Source organism: Nyctibius grandis, chromosome 24, assembly GCF_013368605.1.
Source record: "Nyctibius grandis isolate bNycGra1 chromosome 24, bNycGra1.pri, whole genome shotgun sequence".
Lineage (NCBI taxonomy): Eukaryota > Metazoa > Chordata > Aves > Nyctibiiformes > Nyctibiidae > Nyctibius > Nyctibius grandis.
The window spans coordinates 687,701-714,003 of NC_090681.1; the positions used below are offsets into that span (position 1 = coordinate 687,701).

The 26,303-nt window shown below is 52.9% G+C and overlaps 1 protein-coding gene across 1 annotated transcript in view; it reads left to right on the forward strand.

Moving 5' to 3' along the window:
• The first annotated feature begins 1,224 nt into the window (after positions 1-1,224).
• GRIK3 (glutamate ionotropic receptor kainate type subunit 3) overlaps positions 1,225-26,303 on the forward strand; it is a 92,586-nt gene continuing 67,507 nt past the window's right edge. Inside the window, exon 1 of the mRNA XM_068418045.1 lies at positions 1,225-1,339. Coding sequence (XP_068274146.1) covers positions 1,225-1,339 — 115 coding nt within the window. The remainder of the gene's footprint in view (positions 1,340-26,303) is intronic.

Consider the following 26,303-nt stretch of genomic DNA (forward strand, 5'->3'; position numbering starts at 1 on the left):
AAGATTTGCTCTTCAGATGTTCCAGGCGATGTAGTTAGCAGACAGCTGGCAAATGGGAGCGATTGGAAATGATGGAATAGATCAAATTATTTAAATGAGAAAAAATAAATTCGCCCCAGCCTAGCCCAGCAAGTTGACAAAGCAGCCTTCTTATCCGCTGCGTGTGCAGCCCTTTGTCTCTGTCACCGAGGTCATTAAACTCCCGGCTGCGGAGCCCGGGCTGGGCGCCCGCCCGCGGGTCCCGCCGCCCCAGCGGCCCCGGCCCGACCCCCCGGACCCGCCGCCGCCCCGGGAGCGGCCCCGGCACCCCACGAGTGATGCTGCCCCGCCTCGCCCGGCGGCGGGGCTGTCGGGGACACCGAGGACATAGGGGACCCGGGGACCCTCGGGGCTGCCGGGGACATAAGGGACAGCGGGACCCCCGGGGGGTCGGAGGACAGCGGGCGCCCCCGGATCTGCGGGACAGGCGGCCGTCGGGGGCAGAGGGACGCCGGGGCCGCCGGGGCTGCCGGAACCCCCGGTGCCTCCCACCGCCCCCCGCCCGCCGACGGCGCTGCCCTCGGCCCGGGGGAGCGGGCGGGTCCCGGGGGGTGAGTGTCGGGGTGTGCGTGTGAGTGTGAGAGCGTGTGAGTGCGTGTGTGCGAGTGTGAGTGCGTGTGAGTGTGTGTGTGAGAGTGCGTGTGTGAGAGTGTGTGTGCATGAGTGTGTGTGTGCGTGAGAGTGTGTGTGAGTGCGTGTGCGTGTGAGTGCGTGTCTGTGCGTGTGTGAGTGCGTGTGAGTGCGTGTGAGTGTGCGTGAGAGTGTGTGTGTGAGAGTGCGTGAGTGTGCGTGAGTGTGTGTGTGTGCGTGTGTGCAGGCTCCACTCCGGGGCTTTGCGCGAGCCGCGCGCATCAGTGGTAGGAGGGGACAGAGCCGCTCCTGCGGGCGCACCGGCAGCCCCGGCTCCGCAGGTGCCGCCCGACCGGCACCGGCACCGCACGGCCCGGCTCGGCACGGCACGGCACGGAGCCTTTCGGCTCGGCTCGGAGCGTTTCGGCTCGGCGCGGCTCGGCTCGGCGCGGAGCGGCTGCCGCGGGACGGGCCGGCGCGGCCGCACTAAGATGTGCCATGAGCGGTCCGGCCTCGGCGCCGACCGGCCGCTCCGCCTGAGCCCCGGGCAGCAGCCGCCCGCTCCCCCGCTGCCCCTGGGGCCGTAGGGCCGCGCCGGCCCGCGCCCTCCCCACGATGCCCCATCTCTGGCCGGCTCTGCGCGGCGTGCTCTGGGAATACTGGGCTGCGCTCCTGGTCGGCGGCTTCTGGGGCCAGTGCTCGCACGGGATGCCGCATGTCATCCGGATCGGTAAGGCCGCCTGTCCCCGCGGGGACGGGGCGAAGTTCGGGGCGCGGCGGCGGGTGCGCTGCCCGGGGCCGGGGATGCGCTGCCCGGTGCCCGGACGGGCTCTCGCAGCGGGCGCGGAGCGGTGCGGGGCTGGAGGGGCCGTGTCCCAGCGCGGGGGGCTGCCGTGCCGCGGGGCACGGGGGCGATGGGGATTCTGGGCACCGTGCAAGGAGGAGAGGCGGGGTGCTGAGCCCCGCTGAGGGGGATGCTGAGCCCCTGGAGAGGGGGGGTGCTGAGCCCCCGGAGAGGGGGAATGCTTTGCCCCTGGAGAGGGGGATGCTGAGCCCCCGGAGCGGGGGGATGCTGAGCCCCTGGAGAGGGGGAATGCTGAGCCCCTGGAGCGGGGGGATGCTGAGCCCCCGGAGTGGGGGGATGCTGAGCCCCCGGAGAGGGGGGATGCTGAGCCTCTGGAGCAGGGGGATGCTGAGCCCCCGGAGTGGGGGGATGCTTTGCTCCCGGGGAGGGGGGATGCTGAGCCTGCTGCGAGGAGGGCTGCGGTACGCGGTGCAAAGAGGGCTGCCGTGCCCCTGAAGAAGGGGATGCTCGGTGTGAGAAGAGTACCAGTGTAAGGAAGGGTGCTGTGCCACTGCAAGGAGAGGTGTTGAGCCAGCTGCAATAGGGGTGCTGTGCAGAGGTGCTTTGACCCAGGGCCAGAGGTGCCCAGCACGAGGGACAGGCAGCCCGGGGGGAACACCGAGCCCCACTGCCCAGAGGACACCAGCGGGCTGGTTACGCCACAGCCGCTGCTGAGGGCCAGGCGTGTTTCATTAAATTGCTGAGGTTCTGGGGAAAATTAATTTTTAATAATGTTACATAAAGTAATTGCACAGATAACAGCTTGGGAAAGAGTCTACAATCTTTCTTTATCTAATTAAACGAGATACTTGTTTTAAGCATGTCATGTGAAGAACGGCGCCGATTTCGTTCCATCGCACGCACTTTGCCATCTGTACACACTCCCAGGGATTTGCTGTCTGCCCAAGTGAAAATTATAAGGACTGGTTTACCTGCCTTTTCAGGCAAAATTCTAACCTAGAGAAACTACTGAAAACTGAATAGATTTGTGAATATTTTGAAGTGGAAAAAATGGGTCTTACATATCCCAGTGCAACTGCGCAGCAGCGCTGTGAAAGCCAGTAAGAGAAAAATGCCAGTCCTGGGGGACAGGCGCTTTCTGAAGAGAAACGCTGTCACCTCTAGAAGGGTTTTGAGCGACTGTGTGGCCCAGATCGTCTCACGGACAAGGGCTTGATTCCTGCAGGGTGAACATCTGCTCTGCCCTGGGCTCCTGTGAGCGAGGCACTCCAGGCAGACGTGATCCTGTGCGTGCTGCAGTGCCAGAAATGTTGGTGGAAAAGGTTAACGGACCTGCCTCTGGGCCTGGGCCCCGGCACCTGCTGACCCTCTCCTAGAGCCGAGCTGCTGGTACGCTCAGCCGCAGCCTGGAGCAGCTGGGGATGTTTGTGCCACAGAAACCCACTCCCAGGACAGCCCCGTCGCTGCTGACGGGCACGCCGGCCTCCGCCAGTCCCACCGCGCGAGCGGGGAGGAGGCGTCCCGCTGTGCCGTGGCAGAGCCCCCCCAGTCTGTCCCCAGCCTGTCCCCACGGAGAGCACCGCGGTGCCGCGGCGGCGTTTCTCTTCCCGGCGGGTGCCAGGGCGCAGATCCCCGTGGGGACCACGCGCCGGGTGCCGGGGGGGCTGTCGCAGCTGGGGTGCTGTGCTGGCAGCTCCTCCTGCGCTCGGCTTGGCAGCAGCGGGCCTGATCCTTGGTGGCCAGCCCCGGCGCTGCCAGGCTGAGGCGCCGGAGGAGGCGTGCGAGGGGCTGCTGCTGCGCAGACGCTCGCAGGGGAACGGGCTGAAGTGGCTACGGTGGGGGCTGCCGAGACCCCTGGGCACACCAGCGTGGCTCGTGGGAGCTGTTCAGGCCCAGGAGTGTCCCTGTGGCTCTCTGGAGATGTTTAGCCTCAAGTCCAGTGCCTCAGTTGTCCTAAAAATGGATTTTCTAGACAGGGATCAAAGCAATTGCACAAAAGGACGGAGGAGCTTCCAACGCGGAAACTGCTGCCAGCCCGTCACCCACATCACCAGGGTTTGCTGTAGCTCTGCTCCCCTTCGCCCAGGGCTCCCCAGCTCGGCTCGGAGGGCTCCCCAGAGGCAGGGCGAGGGGTCACTGCTGCAAAGGCAGCGAGGCAGCGCGCAGGCAGAGGGCATGCAGGCAGGAGGGCAGGCAGGAGGGCAGGGAGGAGGGCGTGCAGGCAGGAGGGCAGGCAGGCAGGAGGACAGGCAGGCAGGCAGGCAGGCAGGCAGGAGGGCAGGCAGGAGGACAGGCAGGCAGGCAGGAGGGCAGGCAGGGCTGCCCGCTGCAGGAGCATTGCTACACACCGTGCCTTCTGCAGGAACAGCCTCGCTTTAACTGCAGAGGAATACCCCAGCATTCACCGCCTCCTTCAGCCTTTTTCTTGATCAGTAAAATAAGAAACCTAAAGATCAGAAACAGGCTTTAAATGGGGCTGCAGGGAGATCGGTGTTTACCTTCGCTCTCAGCTAAAACCGGCATAATTTTGACCTCTTTTTTAGCCCACTGGAAAATTGCAGCTTTTTCCCCCTGCATTGATTTGTGCAAAGCTGCCCTGGCTTTCAAGTAATTCTTTTAATTATTAGATTATGCCAAGAAGTGGAGAACACTTAAATAAAAGTATTGGTTTAGAACTGAAAATCAAACCAGAGAGAAAACAGGTAACTTTTCAAAGCTTTCTTGTTTTCCTATGAAGCTGACTATGAAAATAAATACAGGGAGTGATACCTAACAAAGGGAAGGAAAAGCCAAAAGCGTTCTTTCTCTCACAAGTAAAAATATAAATATTTAGTCTACACATCTAAACATAGTCTATACATATACAGGTACAAAGAAGATCTGTGCCTCATTGCGGGATTTTTTTAATTAATTAGGAGTTTGTATCTGAAGCTTATTTAACAGCTGTTCCATTATTATTCAGTCTGTTAAATGTTTGAAAATGCTGTATCAGAAAACACCACCTAGATCTGCTGCACACTCAAGGCGCTCGACTGAGCTCCGGTTATTGTCATACAAAGACAGGTAACTGTAACGGTGTGAGCGGAGTTACTCCGTGCTTACACCGCTGTGACTGGGAGCAGTCTGTGGTGCTGCCAGCCCCGACTGCGGCTGAGATCGGGGAGATTACACTGTGATTACGGGCTGCACTGAGCAGCTGAGCATTTGCAGTATCATGCCCCTCGTACAGCACAAGCAGTGAGCGCAAGGCGATTAAGCTTATTTATCTAACCTTTCTCTTCGATTAAAAAGCAGTAGTAGCACCCTCCGAGGTGCCAGACGAGAGCCTGATGCCATTTTGCAGAGCCTGATGGCACCGGCCCCAGCAAAGCGCCGCGGGGTGACTGGGGCCGGTGTCACCCGTGGCGCCCGAAGGACTGGCGCTCGTAGCAGACCCGCTTCCACTGCCGGGCGCTGCTGAAGCATCGTCAGAAATTACTCAGCGTGATTATTTTGATGGATGATGTGTTAGCAAGACAGACGTGCACATCAGGTGGATGCCAACGGTTTGAGACTAATAAGTAATGGTAAAAAATAGACCACGGGAGCTGTCAATCCCATTTGAGCACTTGCATTTGCTGATTAGTGGGTTGGTTTGTATTCAAGTGGTTCTTGCTCTCGTTCTGTTTTTTTTTACTAAGGTTATATACCCGCTGATATTTGTGGCAATAATTATCCCCCGGGCACACTGGAAAGTCCCACTCCTGTATCCCTGCAGTCCCTGTGAACAGGATCGGGCTGCAGCTGAGCTTTTAGACAAACAGTCCTGCACGGAGGAATTTATCGGATTTTATTTCTTGTACTCTCTTTCTAAGCTGTGTTTGCGTAGAGAAGGGGTCAGGGCATCGATTGCTTGTATGATTTGCAAGTAACAGAAAAGACAATAAAATTGGATCGGAGTCTGTGTGGAAAAAAAAATGATTGATTATTTTATATAAATACATAGAAAACAAATTCTGTGGATAACTGTTCTCTGTGTGACTGGCTCTTCCGAGGCTTATTATGCCTGTCTGGAATTTTATTTTGAAATCACCTTCCCACACTCTGCAAACGAAGTTTTACTTTTAAAAATAAAGGCAGAAGCAGGCTGTCCCAGGCCGAGCACGGCGGTGCCCACAGAGCTGGGAGCTGCGTGGCTGCGGGGCGGGCAGCCTTTGGGGGTGAGCACACGGGGAGCAGAGCTGGGCTATCCCTGGCCACAGGGCCGCTAGCCAAGCGCCGGCAGCAGGCTCGCACCGAGCCCTGGGTGCTGCTCTGAATCGGCAGCGGCTCCGGTGATGCTCACCCAGGGTGTGGGAGTGGGGATCTGCCCCCCGAGCCTGCGGGGCCCAGCACGCTGGCAGGCTGCTGCAGGAGGCTGCTTCCTGCACTTTCACTCCTGCAAGGAAAGGGCTGTTTCTTTGTTTTGTTTTTCTTGTTTTTCAATCACTTTATCGCCTTTGTGGTTTCTCCTGCATTTCCATGTGTATTTCTGTGGCCACGCACCCATTGCTCAAGCATGGAATGGTTGATAAAGTTATTTCAGGTCATGAGACACTGTGTGTGTCAGATAACATATTCCAGTAATTTCAGCAGGATATAAGGGCGGCAGTGTAAATTGTTTGGTGGTAAATTAATTCTGAATACATTTGAATAACAATGTTACCTCTTTATCGCAGAATAGACTAATTATTTGATCTTGGCATCCTCTTGAGAACTTCATACAGGAAATTAAGATCAAACCACAAAGCAGAAAAAAAACAGTCCCTCATTCATGGCAGGGCAGGAGTGCCGCCAAAGCAAACAGACCCGCTCCGTGCCGGGCTGCGGCCCCGTGGACATCCCCGCACGGGCTGAGGGGCGGCAGATTTATGCAGGATTTGGGAGGCGAAGGAGCCTCGCGTGGGCCCTGCGTGCAGGGGTGACGTGGGGGCCCTGCCCCTGCCCTGCCCCTGCCCCGGGGGGACACGTGGCAGCTGCCGGCTCATGCTGCCATGCCCCCGTCGGTTTTATCACCAGCAGCTGCAAATCCGCTGCCTCCGCTTCAAACTTAATTTCTCCGTCTCTGGATGTTTTTATTGGTGAAACTAAAGGGAGGTTGGTGTTATGAAAAGGTTTCTGTAGAGCCGTCATGTCGCAGTGACGCACAGAACAATGCCACCAGTAATTCAATCTCCAGCGAAGTTGGGTCTCCCTTGTCCCGGTAAATGAAGCGCTCCCTTGGTACACAGCAGCAATTAGCAACCCTCGGTGAAGCCCAGCCTTCCCTTCCCTCGCCGGCCGTCGCTGCTGTGCCCAGCGGGGTGGGGGCTCAGCCCCGGGCCCAGCTCCGCAGAGGACACTGCCTCTGCCCCCAGCTCAGCCCCTGCTCTCTGTCAGCGATCCTGAAGCAGCTCTGCCAGAAGAGCCGCGATGCCGGAGTCTCTCGTGGAGACACAATATCAAATAAACCCGACGCTGCGCGGTCTGTTGTAGCGAGCGTTAAGCCTCGTAATCCAATGTACCGCGTTTCTCCACCAGCTACGCTGTGCAATCTCCTTCCCTCTTGTTGGCTGGAGGTTTAACGTGATGCCGTCTAGACTCCTTTTTCCTTCGCGCACTCAAAGGCAGGCTGGTGGACGTCGCTGGGTAAGGCAGATAACGAGTTGAAAGCACTAGAACTCCATGGGCGAGGGCGGAGAGAGGCAGACGCTGGCGAGGAGCTGAGGGCTGAACGGAGGATGAAAGCTGCGCCATGGGGATGCTGCCAAAGGGACGAGATGTGAAACGAGGAGTGCTGCTCGTCTGAGAGCCGTGAGAGCCGGAGCGGCAGATGTTGCTGTTTGCAGTGGCTGCGAGGGGGACCTGGACGCTCCACCGGTGACCGCCGTGGGCTGCCGTGTCCCTTGGAGAGCCAGGCTTGTTTTTTCAGGCAGGGCTTGTCTCGGTTTGGGCTGATGTAGAGGAGATGCAGATGTGACGGGGCTTCGTGCGTTACTACTGTTGTTCATTAACAGTAAAACTGGGGTAATGTGCTGGTATTTATCACTCGTAATAAAGCCTAAAATAGATGCAGGTCATTACCACAAGCAAGAGCTCTTAAAGCAGGTGGGAGGCTCAGTTCGCTGCTTTGTCTTTGCTCCAGCACCAGCTTTTCTCTGTGGCTGCCTCTGTTAACCCCTTTTGCTCTGGCCTCCTGCCGCCCCCTCGCTGGCTGCCCCGCAGGGAGCCGTCCTCTGACATTACAGCTGCCTTGCTCAGCTTTGCACTGAGATGCTCACTGTGCCGAGCGTTACCTGAGTGTTCAGCAGCATCAGTCCTGGTGCTGTAAATCTGCAGCAACACACTGTGCGTAAATACACCAATATGGATGCGACTGCTCCGTTATTTCTGGGAGGGAGGGGAATCAGGAAGACGCCGTTCGGTTGCAAACACCGCTCAGGGGGCCGTGGGGTACCCCTGCATCAGAGGCAATCCCCAGCGCTGCTCTGAACTTCCCCGCACTCTCACCACATTGTTCAGCCTCTGCAGCATGTCCATAAGGACAGGAAAGCAAACACTGCACCAGAGATTCACCCCCCTGCAGAAAAAGCCCCCAGTTTGCGTTTTTTTTTCTCTAAAGTACAGCCTGACCTTCTTGCTCAAGTCACACTAAGTCTAACACCAAAATAAGGAGTATTTGCACCTTGGATTAGGATTTAGTCTGTGTAGTTACTGAGTCAGAAAAACATCCCTGTTCAGGAAAGTTTTTAAGCAGATGTATAAACCAGCTAATATCAAGGGAGTAAAACAAAGACTTAGAATAACATAAATGTTCAGATGGATTCTTGAATTTGGACTCACACTTTGCTCATCACTCTGGAGACTGGGCACCCGCTAAGGGGTATCCACACTCCCAGGTACCAGAGCACCAAGCGCACTACAAAGGCTTTTGAGACTGATGGGTTTACATCAGCCTTCCACCCTTGATATCTGCGACCAGCAGCTTCAGGAGCATTCACTAGTGCAGCCCTTGGGGCTGTAACGGTGGTTCCTGTGTCCAATAAGGAATGGGGAGAGGCCATTGACTGCTCTTACGGAGGCCACTGGATACTCATTAGCTGTAATGACATTTGATTACTACAGCATGTCCTTTGTTCAAACTGGGGACTTAGAGGTGAACAGACCAGCTCTTTGATCTCACCAGCACCCAGGTGAAGAGGAACATAAACTGTTCTTAGAATAACAGAGCTGGTACTGCAAAATCCAAATTTGACTAAAGGTGTGGAAGCGTACGGTGAGAGAACCAGCATCAGCTGTGGGCGGCTTTCCCCCGCGTTATTGAATAGAGGCTGTCATCTCTTACTTATCTCCCAGGATAAAACAGTAAATAAAATCTGGTATAACCCACAAATCTAGCTGAGTTACGGCTGTCTGTTGGGACTGAAGTGTTATCACCGGAGGAAGGCTCAATTTCTAGAGAGCTTTGGGAAGGAAACCTGGTCATTGAGCACCGCAGACATGCAAGACATTGTTCTGTCATTGGACGCACAGCAAAAAGGTACATAATGATGGACCTTAAAAGTACAAGCTTTTTCTTTGCCTGGGCAAGACAGATTTATAATATTTATAATATTTTCTCTTTCTTTTTTAACACTGGATTCTTCGTGCAGACGGTGATTTATCGAATAATCAATTTCCTTATCTATGTAATACATTAAAGTGATCCATCAATGCCAGATAATCAATCCAGCATGGGATTTTAAGTGTGTAAGAGTGTATTTATGTGTACTTGTATATATATTTTCATCCTGTATCGTTGTCAGGCCAAATAACGTCTCCCTTTCTGCGCTCCTTTTTCAGTGACTTTTGTTTATGGTGTGTAAAAAGAAAATCACGACATTATATTACACCTTGTTTTACGGCACTTGAGAGGTTTATGCGGTATGAATGTAAAGGGCAATGCAATAATGCAAAGGGCAGTGAGACATTTTTAAGCACAGAAGGATACACACGGAGCTGCAGAGATAAATCTGGGTGGATAATCATCCCAGTGTGTCTCTCCTATTTATGAGAGAAAAAGACGTTCACTGCAAATCATGCTTCAGGTCACTTTTGCCCTGGTCTCTGGCTCTGCTTTGCATTATAGGCTGCTTAAATTGTTCCTAATCCCGTTTGGGATCTCTGCCCGGGTACGCTGCCTGCGCTCTGCGTGTCCCGTGCCCAGCGGAGAGGGGCTCACCCCGCTGAAGGACGATGTCATTCCCCATCGCTTACGTGGGACTTGTCCAATTCAAGGACTTGAGTAAAAGGAAGGTGGTTTGGCTTTCCTCTGTGGGTTAGGGAAGGGTTGATCTAGAGAACTAACCATGGGAGGAAGCGAGAGGAATCACAACTACCCAGCCTGAAGCTTATAGATAGTTTAGGTGAGGAAGAACAGTTTCTTTTTCTATTCATCTACATCCTGGGGAAAGGGTTACCCAGAAAGTGTGGTGCACGATCTTAGATAAGCCGATAACATTTTTAAAAACGTAGAGCCCGTCTTTGCACAGATTATCAACTTCACTTAAGAGTCAAGTTATAAAGTGTGGAATATAAACAATCCTCTGTCCTTCCAGCAGCTCCCTTCAGTCCCAGTGGTGTTTCAATAGACAAGACTGACTGTGTACATGTGCCCATCTATTTATAAACTGATCAATTAAAGGTAGTTATATCCACATTTACTTAATTTTCGTATACATTAAGGTGGTGGTGGTGATTTGAGGAAAAACATGACATATTTGCTTGTCTGCAGTGTAGCTTTATATGTTAAGTGTGGCAATTTCAGTGGCTGGATCCATTTCCTCCAATTAGAGGGAGAGCAATGGCACACTAAGCCCTGAAACCCAGCCCCATTTGCATATCCTTATCTTTACATTACGAATTCGCATTCAGCTGTAGTGCTTTTTGGAGGCAATTCTAACCTAATTAACTGTCACTCGCTTTCCTCCTCTCTCGTACTCCAAGGATCCCCCCATACACTCTGACAGAAGCAATGTAACCACAGAGACGAGCCACGAGGAAACCCCCTGTCCTGGGTGGGGATTTAACCCCAGCACACGCGACCTGCCCCTCCGCCTCGCCAGCCCCCCTGCACTGCAGCTCCCCCCACGCTGCCTTCTCTTTGGGTGCTGAACCCCCCTCTTCACGCTCTGGCCCCAAAAGGGGAGGGAAGAAATTCACACAGTTTAAGCCCTGACCAAGCTGTACTTTCCCCTATTTTAAGAAAAAATGGCATTCACAGGCTTCCTCAGGCTGGGAATTTCCCTTACTGCCAGAGCTTGGGAACACAGCGCTCGGCCAGTCCCTTGTCCCCCAAAGCTCCTGCAAGGTGCCCCCAGCCTGGGTGACAGCACCTTGTCGGAGCCATGCCAACCACCCAGCAACACCCCGACCCCCCGATGAGTTTACGTGGGCGTTACTCCCCCAGCTGGTGACCTGGCCCAGCAGTCCCATCTACACCTTTTGACTGCGTTATTAAGGTCATTCTGTGTGGTTACATGACTGTCCTCTGTGAGTGTTTGTGGGGGAACCGATTTCCATATGAATTATGAAAGTTTATGCCACCAGGACTGTAATTCGTAAATTGTTATGACAGCAGCATTTTGAAAGAAAACACAGAGAAACCAGGGTAATAAAACTTGCCATTAAGGGAGTGGACTTGTGAGTCCTGGAAAGAATTCTTGTCCAAGGATTATTTATGATCATTACACACCAAAATGTGTTTTTGCATTTTTATTGCTAGTGAATTACTTGTAAACCCACTAGGGAGCTAATGATTTTTCCTTTGTGGCCGTGCTACTTCATTGTGGTTTTTTATGTATACATTTTGCAACCCGTTGAGCCATCACTTTTCATTTATAATAACAATAATTATTTCTAAATGCCCTGGATGTTAACGGGTTAACCACCCTTGATTTCAGCTGACTAAAACTACATGACAGTGACGATTTCAAGGGGAGGGTGGCTGGTGGTGCCTGGGCAGGGTTTTCTCTAGCTTGCTTTACTGGTGCTAACTACCTCTAATGGGGAGCACGGATTATTTATGTGCTTCGGTAGCTTCTCATTAATCTTACAGTGCACTTGGTTGAAGATTCCTGATTTCCTGGCTTCTTTGTTAGCGTTACCTGTTCAACAGTGCAGAGCAACGGGAGTGACTTACTCCAGAAAGGAGCGTTCGAATTCCAATTCCTTTACAGGGGCAGAAAAGGAGCGTGAAGCTCTGGGCAGCTCCAGGGAGAGGGCAGGGGCAGGGGCAAGATTTTAGGGCCTTTTCTGTCTCCCCAGGGGCCCAGCCAGCCCCTCTCCTGCCCCTGCCCCTCCCCCTGCTCCCCAGCCGGGCTGTGCGGAGGTGCCTCCTCTCCACATCCTCCCCCCAAACACCGCAGCTCTCGCTCCGTGCCGCGGGTGCCGCTTTACAGAGCAGCATTTTACCCCGTCCCTCCTCAGGATACGCTGAGAATTCAGTGTAAGAACCCCACGGCTGCAGAGAGCAGCGGGAAGCTCAAGATCAACCTTAACACAAAGGTTAAGTGAGTCCTAAATTACCCACTGCCATGGTTACGGGGTGATTGCCCCTGTTCTTTCCAACGTGCCGTCTCAGAAAGACCCTCTGGTGCAGCACAGGCGAGAGCTGCCCGCCGGGGATCACGGCGTGGGGGCAGCCCCTCCTGCGCCCTTTACCCCGACCTGCTGCGTCCTGGACACAAGGAGCAAAGGGATGGAAACGGTCGTTAGATTTGGGGGTCGTGGGACGTTTGTGTGTTCATCACCAACGTCAGTGACAAAACCAGCATCTGACTAATTGCATTTTTGATCGTAATGCAGCAATTTGTTAGCGCCGCGTTTCCTTTACAGATTTTTCAAAGCCTTATTTTTAGAAAAGTATTTTTTGATCTTTCGTTAGCTCGTGTTCTGCTCCGTTACAGACCCCCCCGGCGGGGCTTTGAACAAATGACTTTGCTCTTTATGCCTTAATTCCGTACTTGTAAAATAGGGCTGGGCGCACTCCCTGCCCCTCTGGGCGCTGTGATGTGAGGGGTTCAAAGGCTGGGACGTGTGGAGGTAAATAGCCAAGATTGCCGCATCGGGGCAGGGTCTCTGAGGCAGAGCAAATAGGTATGAGCAGGCACAACCCTATTAAACGAGTGAAACACTGAGCCTGCAACCCGGGACTCTCTGACTGGAGTCGTTCTGAAAAAAACAAGTATCCTAAGTATGCTTAACTGCGTATTTAATGTAGATTTAAAAAGTTATTTATCGAAATTTAACAACTGTTTACTCAATATGGGACTGCAAAGCCTTAAAAACATACTCTTAATAATCCCTTGGTATTTAACTAATGTACAATAGTGTGTGCTATTACATCCCAATTAAATCCCTATTTGAGACACTTAATTAAAAAGGAGGCTGTAATAAGCTCCCGATCATTTGGCTCCCCAGCCAGATCCATACGATCACGGATTCTGCGCGTCAGTCGGTGCCAAACGCACCCCGGGGCAGACGTGCCCGTGGTGCAGGGCTGCGCTGGGGCTGCCTTCGGGTGGCAGGAGGCAGGACGGGGCTGCTGCGGGTGGGACGGTGCCGGCTTTGTGGCCCCTTTTGGCCACAAGTCCTGGAGTGAAGCAGCAACCTTGGAAGGTGCAGCCAAAGCCAAAGCATTGTGTGACATTTATGGGAACGCCAGAAATCCTGCGCTGCTGCCTGCCCTGAGTGCCCTGGGTGTCTGAGCTCTGCCCTGGGTGTCTGAGCTCTGCCCTGGGCCCTGCTGCAGCTGGGGTCACACAGCTGGCACGCGGTGACACGCCTGTATCCCGTCCTGTCCTGCGCCAGGCTGGCACAGGCAGGCTGCGCGGGGAGAGCCCTCGGGACATGGGCTGGAGGCAGCTGCTTGCCATCCAGCCAAGTGACTTCTCTCCGCCTCTCTTTGAATAAAAGAAATAATCCAAGCCCCCTTTAATTCAAGCACGTTCGAAATAGGAAGTGACAATAGCTTTGTGCGAGCTCCACAGCCTGATGTGATGTTAATCCGTATAAGTGATTTTTTTGTTTTTAATTATCAGCCTGAGATACAAAACTGAGGAATACGGGGACTCCACGAGGCATGCTTGACTGTTTCAAGGATGAAGTTTGTTTGTTTATTCAAGTGCTTAAATATAGCTCTTAATTACATGGCTGACACTACAGTACAGTGCAAAAAAAAAAAGGCAGGATAAGAGATTGGCATCCAGGAGCCTCAGGCCAGGTCCCAGCTCTGACAGAGGCCCTGGGCAGCCCCAGGCAAAATACTGAAGGAAATTCCTGTTCCCGTTTTGCATGCGGTGGGCAGGATGGAGCGGGAATAAACGTGTGCTGCATCAGGAGGGTCCTCGCCCCATCCTGCACCACCGCGGTGAAGTTGTGCTGCAGTAGGAGAGGGGAGGTGGGGACAAACGGGTGCCTAAAGCAGCTCTGCCAGCAGCACCGAGACCCCTCTGCTCCCCGGTCACCGCCCGGGCCCTCCCGGCGTCACAGCTCGGGGCTCGTGAGCCACAGAGCCAAGCAAACGGATTTACCACCGCGGTGTCATTTCTCCTAGAGAATTGATGCCCTTGTTTCCTTTTGTAGGCAGATAAAATAAGCACAGAGAGGTCTGTGATGTGGCAGCTCTTTGGGTTTTGCTGAGGATTTCGAGGCAAGCTGTGGTTTATGAGCAGCCCATTAACACAGTGCACACTGTGTCTCATAAAAAATCCCATTTTCCCCATTTCAGCTCTACGGTTGTATTTCATTTGCAGTCTAAATCTAACAAGAGGATCAGCGGAGGTTCTGGCAGGGAACGGTCCCTGTCCTGGGAGCAGAGACGGAGGCAGCCGCAGCCCGGCCGTGCCGGGGCCAGGCGGGGCGGGCGCGGGGGATCCGGGTACCTGCCCGGGCAGCACGGCCCCGCGGGCTGGAGGGGTCTGTTCCCTGGGGACCTCGGCTGGGCCAGAAAAGACGCTTCAAAGCGAAAGGGAAACATGAACATCCACTCCATGTTGTTGTTGTTGTTCCAACTCCTTTACAACAATGTTTAGATTTCCTGTGTTGCTAATTACACACGCTAGTGCTGTGTGGTATTTAACGCCAGCCAGTGATGGATGCTCTATATTCTTACATAAGAGAGAGCACATTTGTTTTCTAAGGCTAACTGCACACAATCTGTTATTGTATAATGCTGAATACTTTGAGGGTTGGTGCCTTTCAGTGTTGAGCATAAAAGCCAGGCCTCCCCGACAATAACCTTCATTAATCAGGCTTCCCTCGTCTGCAAGCGTCGGAGACCACGATGTCTTCTTTGCACGTCAAAGCTTGCGAGGATTACGCTTTGAAAAACCTCCCACCGATCTCCCATTCTTTCGTCTTTCTTTATTTGGTTTAAATGGGAAAATATGCTCCCAGTACAGCTACTGTCACTTCAGTTGTGTCTCCACACATTTCTTTTAAACTAATGGTTGGCTTAAAGGGAGAGGGAGAAGCAGCTGCAACTTGCTGGGAGCGGGCGAACTTCGCTTACAGAGGGTTCGGCTGCTTTTGTTTTTCACAAGAGCTGTTGAGTGTTCAGAGCTTTAAAAAATATGGCCACTTATTGAGACTCCTGAAACATAGATTTAGGGGAGAGGTGTTTTGAGGGCTTTGGAGAGATTTAGAAGCAGCAGTGAAGGTCGCACAGAGCTCTGTGAGCCGGCGTGCTCGGCTGCACTTCTGCAAACTCCCGCAGGAACCGAAATCTTGGTGCTTCAGCTCAAGTGCTCATACCTGTCTGGAGCCCCAGCTGTGTTTTTAGGTAGATCCCAAACTCCCCAACTCCTCTGAGCGGCTGAAGGTTACAATATGCTGGATCACTCCCAAAAGAGCTGGCTTTTATTTAGGTGCCTAAACACATCGGGGCTTTCAGAGCCGCCCCCCGAGCGGAATCGCCCCTGGGGCAGGGAGGGACCGTCTGAGCGAGGGGGCAGCGATGGGCCGAGAGACGGGGACGGTGGGTAAGAGGGAGCGGGAGCGAGGCGGGGAGGATGCTCAGCCCCAGGCTGAGCAGCGGGGCTCGAGGGGAGCCGGGCTGGTGCGCAGGGACACGGCCCCCGTTGGGGCTCGCGCCTGGCGCAGCACACGGGGACGTGCAGCGCACGGGCTCTGCCCACGCAGCTCCCAGCCAGGCTGCTGCCGCGCCGCGTGCAGGCCGGTTTCTCCAGGGGCAGGAGAGGCTGGCGTTTCGTGGCGTTCCTTAGGGAGAGGGACTTGCCACTGTGATTTAAAGCAATTTGGGAAAAACCCAACCAAACAAGAAAAGCCAACCGAACTCCGCCTGCGGCTGGACACGTCGGTCCTGAGCAGTGTGTAACCTTGACCTCGTTCAAGCTGTATCGCTCTCCTGGAAGTCGGCCTCAGCTCCCTGTCTGTCCTTGAGGGGTCAGTTCTCAACGGAGAGGACTCTCCCGAGCTGCTAGCCGAAATAAAACTAACTGTTAGATTGTGTCTGAGCAGCTCCGAAAGGTGCTAGTAACAGCTATCTCAGGCCATTACATCAACATGATTTTAGCTTTAATAGCTAAACATTGCTGTAGAAGGGACAGTCGTCTTCCTGCTCTGAGTCAGCACAGTTGCTCTCCCAGGTTTCAAGATGCAGTTAAAGTTTTTGGGTTGGTTTTTTTTTTTTTGCACTGTATGTTTCAAATGCTTCATTGTCAAACTGGTTACAAGCCCTTATTTATAAAACGTGTGCGTCTCTTTCAGCTTAACTGAAAAGGCATTAAAATAACTGCAGCTGTGGAAAGAATAATTACAGCGAGATTTTGTCAAGGACTCTCTTGTCTGATGTTGCCATCTGTGACACGGTGAATGCAAAGATCATTTTAAAGATAGGCAGTTGATGTAGAGAATAATTTGAGAGCTTTAGATATTTATGGTAAATTATTTAACTTTATTGTTTGGTTTTATGGCCTCATTATTCCATGTGGTAAGGACCTCCGCATTTTGTGTTGTTCTGCACTTTGATTTTCACTTTGTGATGGAAAAGTACACTGCAGTAAAAGTAACACTTCACATGTTTCAGAAATGTTTCAAGGAGACATCATATTAATCAGATAATTTTCATGCTCTTTAATATGATCCTTGATGCATTTTTAAAAAAATCTTTAGAGGAAGATGTTGTTATTGAGCAGGTGTTAATAGTCAGTCCTTCAAGCATGGGCAGTGACAGGGGCTTGTAAACACATTTTCACACTCATTTTCTTCTGTCTCTTAGAATATTGTTTTTGAGACTCCCACTAAGAGGACATTGCTGCATTATTTCCTTCAACAACCCCCTAACTGCCGAATTAAGAACAGACTGTCCCACTGGCAATGAGTAATTGGCTGCCAGAGACACAGCGAAAGGGGACTCGCCTTTCCCGACCGTCACTGCTCTGCAGACGGGCTCTGCCGCAGGCTCGCGTCCCGCTCCAGCTGTAGGAGGCTTTGCCGCATTTGGCTCAATCTTCCACACCTCAGCACCTAAAATCAGCCAGCTCCATCCCCGCACGGTCAGTGCCTGGCTTCAGAGGCCAACACACAGACGCTTGAGAACACCTGGAGAAACATTTCAGGAACAACATTTGCAAACGCCCGCAGCTGGCACTGCCAGGTGTGCCTTTGTTTGAAGGAAAAGGGCGTTTGTGTACGCAGGTGTTTTACACTGCTCAGTAAATTTTGGTAATTGTCTATCGCTGGTAAGTTGCGTTGCAAAACAAAGTGTTACAAACCAAAGCGGATCTTGGCCAGGCACTGCTGCCTTTGCACGGCAGGTAAATAAACACGGTCCCGCAATCCTCAAGCTTCACCAGCCTCCGGCGCTGGCTGTGGAGTAGGAGCAGAGAAACATCGGCGGGGACGGCAAACCGTGGGAGCTCTGAGACAGCCTCAGACCACGAGGGCAGGGGCAGCATCTTTGGGAGTCCTGGTTTTTCAAAGACTGTTTTAGTGATGGGAATGTAAAGGCCACAGCAATATCTCCGTGCAGTGAAACGCACTCATCCCATATGCATTTCTCTTGCTGGCATCTTCCAGCGCACGCAGGGCCAAGAACTTCGCCCTTTGTCACCAGTTATTTTGATAGATGGACACAGAGGCCAGGAGCCAGCAGTAATTCCTCAGTTTGAAAGGCTATTTTCTGCAACCTCATAGTTTGTGCATATCAAGAAAAAATCTGTGTGGTGTTTGCTTTGAGCGTATGGAGGTGGAGCAAGAGGGCCTTAATGCAGGCGCTGGGAAAGAGCGCGGTGACCCGGGCCGAGCTGGCTCTGCCCCATTCCCGTGTGCAGACGACAAGGTCAGAAATGTCTCTGCTCCCTCATTTTTGCGTATTGAAATGAGGTCTGCTTACAGCCAGCCTCAGCCCGGGAAGTGAGGGTACCGTCGGCTCTTTCTGACATGATGCTTTAAAGGAACAGCCTGGCGCTGAAGGTCCCAGAGACGCGTCCCCACAGGTCTCTGCCAGCAGCAGGGGCTCCCGCTGCCCACACGTTTCTGTCCTCTGTCCATAAAGGCCCAGCTGGGCAGTCCCCGGAGGCAGGTGTGCCCAGTTTGGGAGGGCACGTGTGTGAATGCACACTTGTCTGACGCAGAGCCCGGGCGTGCGCGCGGCTCTGAGCGCTGCGCTGGCTGCAAGAAGCAGCAGAAATGCCAGACTTTTAGTGCTGGTTTTGGTGTCGGTACAACCAGTGTGTAAACAGATATTTGTGCCTATAACAGCCAATGCATATCTGACAGCTACAAAGCTCATCCACCCAAGGTCCTTGGACGTGAAGACCAGATGTTAGGAAAAAGCTTTTGTTCTATTCTCAGTGGCGCACTGTGGCTGCACCGGGTCTGCCGACAAAGACACTGATGACACTTAAGAATTTAAGATACTTTTACCTTCTTTGAGTGTGACTTTGTAGCTGAAAACAACTGGAAATGGGGTAGTACGGTGGGATCAGACAGCTCCCAAATATGCATCAAAACCCCGCCTGGCCGCAGCGTAAGCCCTAGGCTATATCCACCTAAAATGACAATGGGAACAGGGAAATGCAGAACATGTGCACCCCGGGCTCACGGTGTGGATGTGGACGTTACAGGACGCTCACATGTCGTCAGCAGTGCTGGACACAGCTCCTGGACACAGCTCTGCCACAGCCCGAGCCAGCTCTCGCCCATCGCCCGTGCTGCTGCACAGCCGCCACACACGCACACGACTTTCCAACGCCACCCCGAACCCACAGAGCCCACAGAGCCCACGCCAGCAGAACCTCGGGCTCGCGGGCCCAGTTACTAGCAAAAACAGGCCATAAAGACCCTGTGCTTGCTCAGAAGCTAAAGTCCTCGTGCTCTTGGGCTTCTTTTCCTCTAGCTATCAAACTTGTTAACTCAAATTAACATTCATAATGCAAAATCTATTGGAACATGCCTTCCAGACTCACAGCCATTTCTGTTCTGGTCAGGATTAATCACAAGGAATAATTAGAGTATTAAATGAAATAATTATAACATTATGACTCTAATAACCAAATTCATGGATATTAGCTTCTGAGAAAAGACAAATAAGGAACCAGAGAAGTTTTGATGGATGCCTCTAGCTGCATTTATTTTTCGTTGCATTTTCGATTAAAAATTCCCAAACATCTGCCACACTGAGACAACTCACCTTAATTTAAAAAGGCGAGGCAGCTAACGAGCCACGGGGCTGACCGAGAGGGGCTGCTGCGGAAACACGCCGCTGCTGCTCACAGCCACAGTAAGCCTGCGCCTAGGGATCGGCCAGCGGCGGGGCCACGCTGCACCGAGATCGCCCCTGCACCAAGGAGCCGCACTCACCGTCCTGCTGGGCGGGCTTCGAGGTGCGAGGAGGAGGAGGAGGAGATGGAGGAGATGGAGATGCTCTGACACCCCCAGGGCTGGGTGCCTCGGAGCAGGGAGGCAGGGCTGGCTGTGATGGTGGAGCTGGTGCCTAGGGAGAGGGTTTGCTTGTGTGGCCAGCACCGTGCTCCTGCTCTGCCCTCCCCTGCACCACCTCCCTGCCAGCTAAGAGACGCTTGGCAGGTGCCGCTCGAGGCCAGGTCCGAGCTCAGCCAGCTCGGCTCCACGGCACGCCAGGCTCTGGCAGCATCTCGTGGCCCCGGGCGTTACCTCCTCCGAGAACACGGCGATTCCCACCGCCTCGGCGGGTGTGACGATCTCATGTGAGAGAGCCCTGCCTGCAGCCAGGCTTGGCTCGTCCCGCTGGACAATGCAAACCCACACAACAGCCGCCTGCTCTGTACTGGTGTGCCACTCCTGAGTCCACTGCATGGAGAATACATTACACTACTTTAATTCCAGAATTTCGTCATAATATTAAATGCTAAGAATTTTTTTCCATAGTTCTGGCAAAGCAGTTAAAATCCAGTTGCAAATGCTCTGCTGTTTATTGATAGCTCCATAATACGGGCGCGGTGGGCTGCCAGACAGCTGCGTTTCCTGGCATTTAAAAAGAATTCACTGTAATGTATTGTAATACATTAGCATAATAATTGGTAAGCATTCGCAGATGAATAGTTTACTGACTGATAGATTTTGTACAGAAACTGCGAAGGTTACATGGAGGGTGAAAACATTTCACTGTGTCAATGAACATACTTAATTTTTCTGGAAGTGCTATTTAAGTTGTGCAGCGCTGGGACATCAGCATAACAAAGACAGAATGCAGCGGTTTGGGCCGCAATAGGGAACGCCGCCCTACGGCTGCTTCGTCGGGTGACCCGTAAAAGATGGGCTTTGGAGTCTCCCCACACCTACTCAAAGTGCAGCGGCCCATCTCCCGCGGGCTGACGGAGCTCCCCTCCCACCCCGGCAGCTCCCCGCCGGCCGGTGCCTTTCCCTGGCCCGTGTCCCCGGAGCCACCGACACACGGGCCATAGAGCCCTGCAGGCGGGGAAGGTGCAGGACTGAGCAGAGAGGGTGAAGGTGGACGGGACCCAAGAGGGCTTGGGCTCAGGGGGAGGATGGGTGATGCAGGGAAGCAGCTTTTCAGCATCCATGAGGTGTCAGACGCGTCTGTGCTGTCCCCGTTCGGGCACAGGTACGACGACCTGCTCGTGGACAAAACGTCATCTCAGATTGAGAATCTTGGCAAGGCTGGAATTTAATCCCAAGTTTTCTCTGGGTCTTCTGAGTTCTTGCGCACTAGCAGACGTCGCCTGGGTCCCCTCAAGAAATGCAAGGCATCTCTGAATAATTTACACCCTTTGGCTTCTGCCTCAGTCTTTTCTTTCCCTTCTTTTACACAGACTGTCAGAATGACAACTTTGCAATTAACTTGGAGAAAAGCGAAAAGCTAATTGAAAGGGACAGAGCTGAATCTTTCGGACAGAAAGTTTTTGGAAAGCATTTTAGGTCAGATCTTTGCTTGCTATTATATATGTTAATCGCATTGTAATTTGGAATAAATGGGGGAAAACAGATGTGAGGAGGAATGAAATATTCCAGCATATGAGAAGACAAAGCTTCCACCTCCACTGCCACCCAACGGAAGGAGACCAGACACATGCACAGACTTTGCCTGCCAAGGGATCCCAGGCTGTTTCACCACACAGTTACCATTCAGCTCCACGTCAGGAATGTGTTTTTTAAAAAAAAAGCAAAGGAGCTTTTTGCCCAGGTGACAAACTAAAAATACCTTCTTTCAGCACAACCATTTGACCTGCAGTTTCTACCCAACGTACAGATTTTAAGTGTTTCAAGATTTCATCTGAAAGCCTCACGAACAGCAAACTCTGGAGTACAGTTCAATGCATTTCTTCCAGGAATGATGGAAGGATGAATCAAACCTCATTTACAGAGATCTTTTAATCTTCCTGACATTTGTGGCTCTCGCTTTTCCTTCTCAGAAAGTTCCTATGGCAGAAAGAGGGTAGGTGCAAACAGGATTTGTGCTTAACTTCAAGATTTGTCATCAACAAGACGCCTTTCTGTAGGTTTTTAAAACCACCCTACAACATGAAACACATGGGGTATAAATTATGGATTAAGAAAATTGTCTGAGAAGTAAGAATATTTAATTGCTGGAAGAGGTTCCCTATGTAAGAACAGGGATATTTAGGACTGTGGGAAAGGAGACCGGCTGATGAGGAGACCACAGACAGACACTCTTGCGCATCTCCATCCCAACGAGACCTTTCCCACTCGCTGTGTCTGAGCACCGACCCCTTCCCTCAGGAACGGCCGAGTAAACAATTAAACAGCTCTTGCTCCTGTTATTTTAACTGTGAAGGCTTGTTCCTGATGAGCTGCGTACAAATACGACCTGTCTGACTCTCGTAGTCTAACTGGCAATAGGGAAATGGAAACGCAATTTATAGTAACAGATCTCTTCCTAGCGTAGAGTTGCGACGTGTTTCATTAATGCTTCGGCAGCAATTTGCACTATTAGGGATGTGTTTGCTTCCAGTAAATGTATTATATATATTATCTAGGGGTATAACGGTGGGGTCACCACGCCGCGGCGCAGCGCTCCCGTGACACATGGGCTCCCGGCAGGGACCCGGTCGCTGGGGTGACACGAGGCCTCTCCTAAGGAAGGTCATCGCTGGTGCTTTTTACTGGTGTTGCTGTGGTCACTGGGAGTCACCGAAAAGGGCAAGAACCCAAAGGAGCTGGCGTGATGCCCCCAGAATGGGTGTGTAACGCGAGAGGTGATGGCAGGTCCGAGGGGCGAACGCCTCGGCACAGGTTTATTGCTGAAAATGGGCAACATTTCTAGAAGTGCCTCAATAATTACATCGGAAATATCAATGTCCTCAGCCTTTCTTCTGCAAACCATTTTCCGTGTCTGTAGTAGAACACTGTCATTCCTTCACGTTTCTTTCTTTTCCCACTTACAATTCCACTACATTTTTTAACGTGAGGGAAGAAGAGAGAACGCATCCCCCAGACACTCCTGAGAGGACTGTCCCGTGTCCCCTCGTGCACCCCGCAGCTCGCAGCACCCGACTCCGCCGCACGCTACCGCAGCAGCACCAGAGGACCCTCGGGCTCCGCGCGCTGAGGGCAGGTTTCCAAGGAGCTCAGAGCCGTCCAAGAGCCGCACAGCCCCGCGCACCTCTGCACACACAGCCCGTGCGTACGGCTACGCGGTGTAACCACGTACACGTAACGCTACACACAGAGTTGTAAGGGCATCATGTTGTGAGGTGTTTTGTGAACTAAACGCTGCCGTTACTCCTGAACATACCTTCCAGTGAAGGCATGAAGTTAGCTCACGAGGAAGCGGGATGATCAAGGTAACTGGAGCTCTGCCAGTTTGGGTGTGACGAGGCTCTGGGGGGACCGGGGCTTTCCCAAGGGCCAGGCTGTCCAGCGCAGCGCTGGGGCTTGCAGTTTGCTTGAGAACAGCTATAAAATAATCGTATTTATGAGCTGAGGACTGGGTTTGGAGAAGGGCTTGACTGCTAATGAGAGGGGACAAAAGCACACAGCTGCCAAGGCCGAGGCAGAAGGAGCTGCGAGGAGCTGGTGTGGCAGCCAGCGGTGCCGCGGCCGTCGAGGCTCGCTGCCCTGTGCCCGGGGAGGACGGTGCCTGGGGCTCGGGATGCACTGAGGCAACGGCGGCTTCAAAGGGATAAACACACCCCAACACCTAACACTCATTAAATTTTACTTCTGCTTCTTTAAAGGAAATCTATTATTTATTTCTGTTCAGATATATTTAATAATTAGCATAAAAGAGAAATCGAGCAGCAGATGGGGACGTTCCTAGGGAAAATTTCAGTGCTGAATATTTCATTATGTACAAATGTAACTTTCAGCCCTTCGCTTCAGACAGAATGTGGTTTGCAGACAATGTGGGAGGCTGCAAATTTTTTTTAAAAAATATGCTATTTGTTTAACAAATAAAGTGTACTTTATTAAAAACACAAGTTTTTAAGTAGTCCTGAGGAGTATGTTAAAACTCGTGTTAACATTAAGACGTTAATGTTTTACTCCAGATGAAAACAGATCACCCCTGCAAATGAGAATGATGCTAATCCCTTGGTAATGCAGCCAAAATCCCGAGTACGGCTGCGAGTGGGTTTGCCCATGACTGCAGCACTTTCTCCTCTTGTGAAATCCCAGGGATTTCAGAGGAGTTGGCAACTCTGCTAATTTTAAACACGAAGCTCATAATGTTTTGCATTCAGATTAAGGCCCCGGGTGGGGGTGTTCTCTACTCAAGGGCCAATCTCGTCATCCCTTAACAGAAAATACAATTCTAGTCGTTTTTATTCGAGGAAGGCAGCCCTCGTACGGTCACACCTCAGTAAAGACGCAGGAGCGGTCCCCAACCCTACAGCGTTTTAGATCTCATGATTTTCACTCCATCACTTCACAGTTACTGGGAAGGGGTGTGAAAAGGCGCCTGCTTCCCGCGCGCTCCCTGGGATGGGTTTTTGGGCACTAACGGCGGTACCCGGCCCCACGCCGCTCACAGACCCTCTGGACAGCACCATCCCATTCCCCACCACACGGCAATGCCAGCGAGCCCGCCCGGTGCCCGGCCCCGCTCCCGGTGGGGATGAGTTAGTGCCCTTGGCATCAAGAACATCCTAGAAATGAATAGTGCGGCGGGGCGTCGTAAACTTGTATCCTGATATTAGATGCTTTGTGTGCGCAACACACTAGGCTGCCCCCATATATACTGGGTAATAAATGCCCCTTTGGTAGGAGGAGACAGTATTTCATTGCAAAAGTAAAAAATAACGGGGGAAAGTGCTATCTCAGCTTGCTGCATAAACAGCTAAAATAAGCAACATGCAGGCATATCATTTGGAACACAGATTAATAATTTCTGCTCTGAGTAGTGGTAGCTAGCCTGATTTATTGTGGTGATGGTATTATGGTCCCAGACTTTATTGTCCTTTAAATTATCCTGTGGTCTATACAGGAGGCAGACAGGCATCTAAATCAAGTATTATTGCCTGTAAATTTGGAAACAAATAGTAGTTTCCCCCCCTCTAAATCACTGAGTTTGTGTGTTTTATAAGGTGAACGTTATGACTTTTTACGTGACCGAAGTTTTTCTTTCCCTACTTTGCCTTTTCCAGCCCGCGGAGCCCAGCTCCGCTCCCCTGTCCCCGTTGCTGTGTGGCAAGAGGGGCCGAGGAGTTCTGCTCCTCTGGGCTTTCTGCATAACGGAGATGCTCTTTGCCCGACCCACAGCCACGCGGCACCTCTGGGCAGCCGGAGCATGATGCTCACCGCGGCCCCTTCCCTCTCGCCGGCGGCAGGAGCCAACCTTTGCCCGCACGGGCATTCATGGTAACTCTGCAGGCAGCAGCCGCTGTGTGGCCCCCGGGGAAGCCCTTTCCCCGCTGGCAGGATGGAGATCCCGGGCTCCAGGTGCCCGGGGCCGGGCATAGCCCCGTGGCACGGGGGCACGCAGCCCTGCCAGAGCACCCCGCGAGGGACGCACCGCCTCCCTCTGCCCCTCGGGCAATCGATACTGCCGGGAGGATTGAATGAGGGTTTAGAAACCTTCTAAGCTGGTCTTTATTCCTCACCTCCTCCGAGGGAAGGGACAGCTGCTGGTCCATCAGCCGCTTTCTATACGGGGCTGGTGACATTTCTGCCGCCTGTGAGGTCCCGCTGTTCAGCGGGTAATTGAAAAGGTGATGAGAGGAGCTGTCGCTCCCCGTCAGCCCTGCTCGCCCGGCTGCTGAATTGCGATTCCTTCACAGGCACTAGCGCGCTGTTTACGTTTTTGTCATCTTACACCTGAATGTCTGGATCAGACTCTTCATTTCTGCCTTGCCCTTTGCACGGCTCGGTGTATTCGCAGCCTCCCTGCTTGCCACTTTGATTCCACCACGCGCGCAGCTCGCTGCCGCCTGCGCCGGGAGCACGGAGCAGAGGGAGGGACGGGAGAGATGAAGGAGCGGAGACCACCCGTGGCAGAGCCGCGCTCACGTCTCGCTGCCACAGAGATGCTCCAACTCGCGGCGCAGAGCTCCTGCTCTGACATCGGAAGGGCCCTATCGCGAGAGGGGCCTTACAAACACAGGGTACGAGGCGGTCCTGGCTGTGAAGAGCTTCTGATGTAAAACAGCTGAGAAAGATGAAGGGGAAGGAGAGGCAGGGTGGGAGCCTCACAATGCAGGTGGAGGAAGGAGTGGCTGGAGCGCGGTTACGGAGGGACAGCGGATGGCACGTTACAAAGTTAGACCCGGAAAACGGGCGCAGGAATCCACCCCTTCGTCCAGACTTCCCTACGTGCAGCATCTCAGCTGCCAGCTCAGCACCGAGGGAAGCGGGCAGACCCGCTCCTTACCAACCCAGGGACTGAGAAGGCATAGACGCACAGAATCGTTTTGGTTGGAAAGGACCTTTAAGATTATCGAGTCCATCTGGTCCTCTGCTCTGTCCTGCGTGGCACGAGCCTTGGACCATGGGTCACCAAGAACAGGCAGGGCAGTGACGATGGGAGTCCCCAGCCTGTGGTAGGTGACATGGACAGAAGGATTCGTAGCGTTTTCATGCATCAGTTGATGGTTGTGATGTTGCTTTGCAGACCCTGTGCTGCATTAGCCTGGCCTCCTCTCAGACACGAAGAAAAATGGGGTAGGCAAAATGTTTCTGTATTTGTAGGTTAGAACGAGTGGCTTTTATGTTAACAGAGCAGCTGTACCTGTTAGGGAATCCTGGTAGCCTTAAAGAGCTGCAAAAAAGACCCTTCCCCTGAGCTGATGTGAAACCTCCCTCAGAGGGATGCTGGGTGTGACCGCGGGCTGTGCGGAGGGGGATGGAGCTGCCGACCCCGCTGCCGCCCTGCACAACCACGGGTGCCCGCATCGCCGAAGCGGCTGCCAGGCACCAGCACTGCTGGGACAGG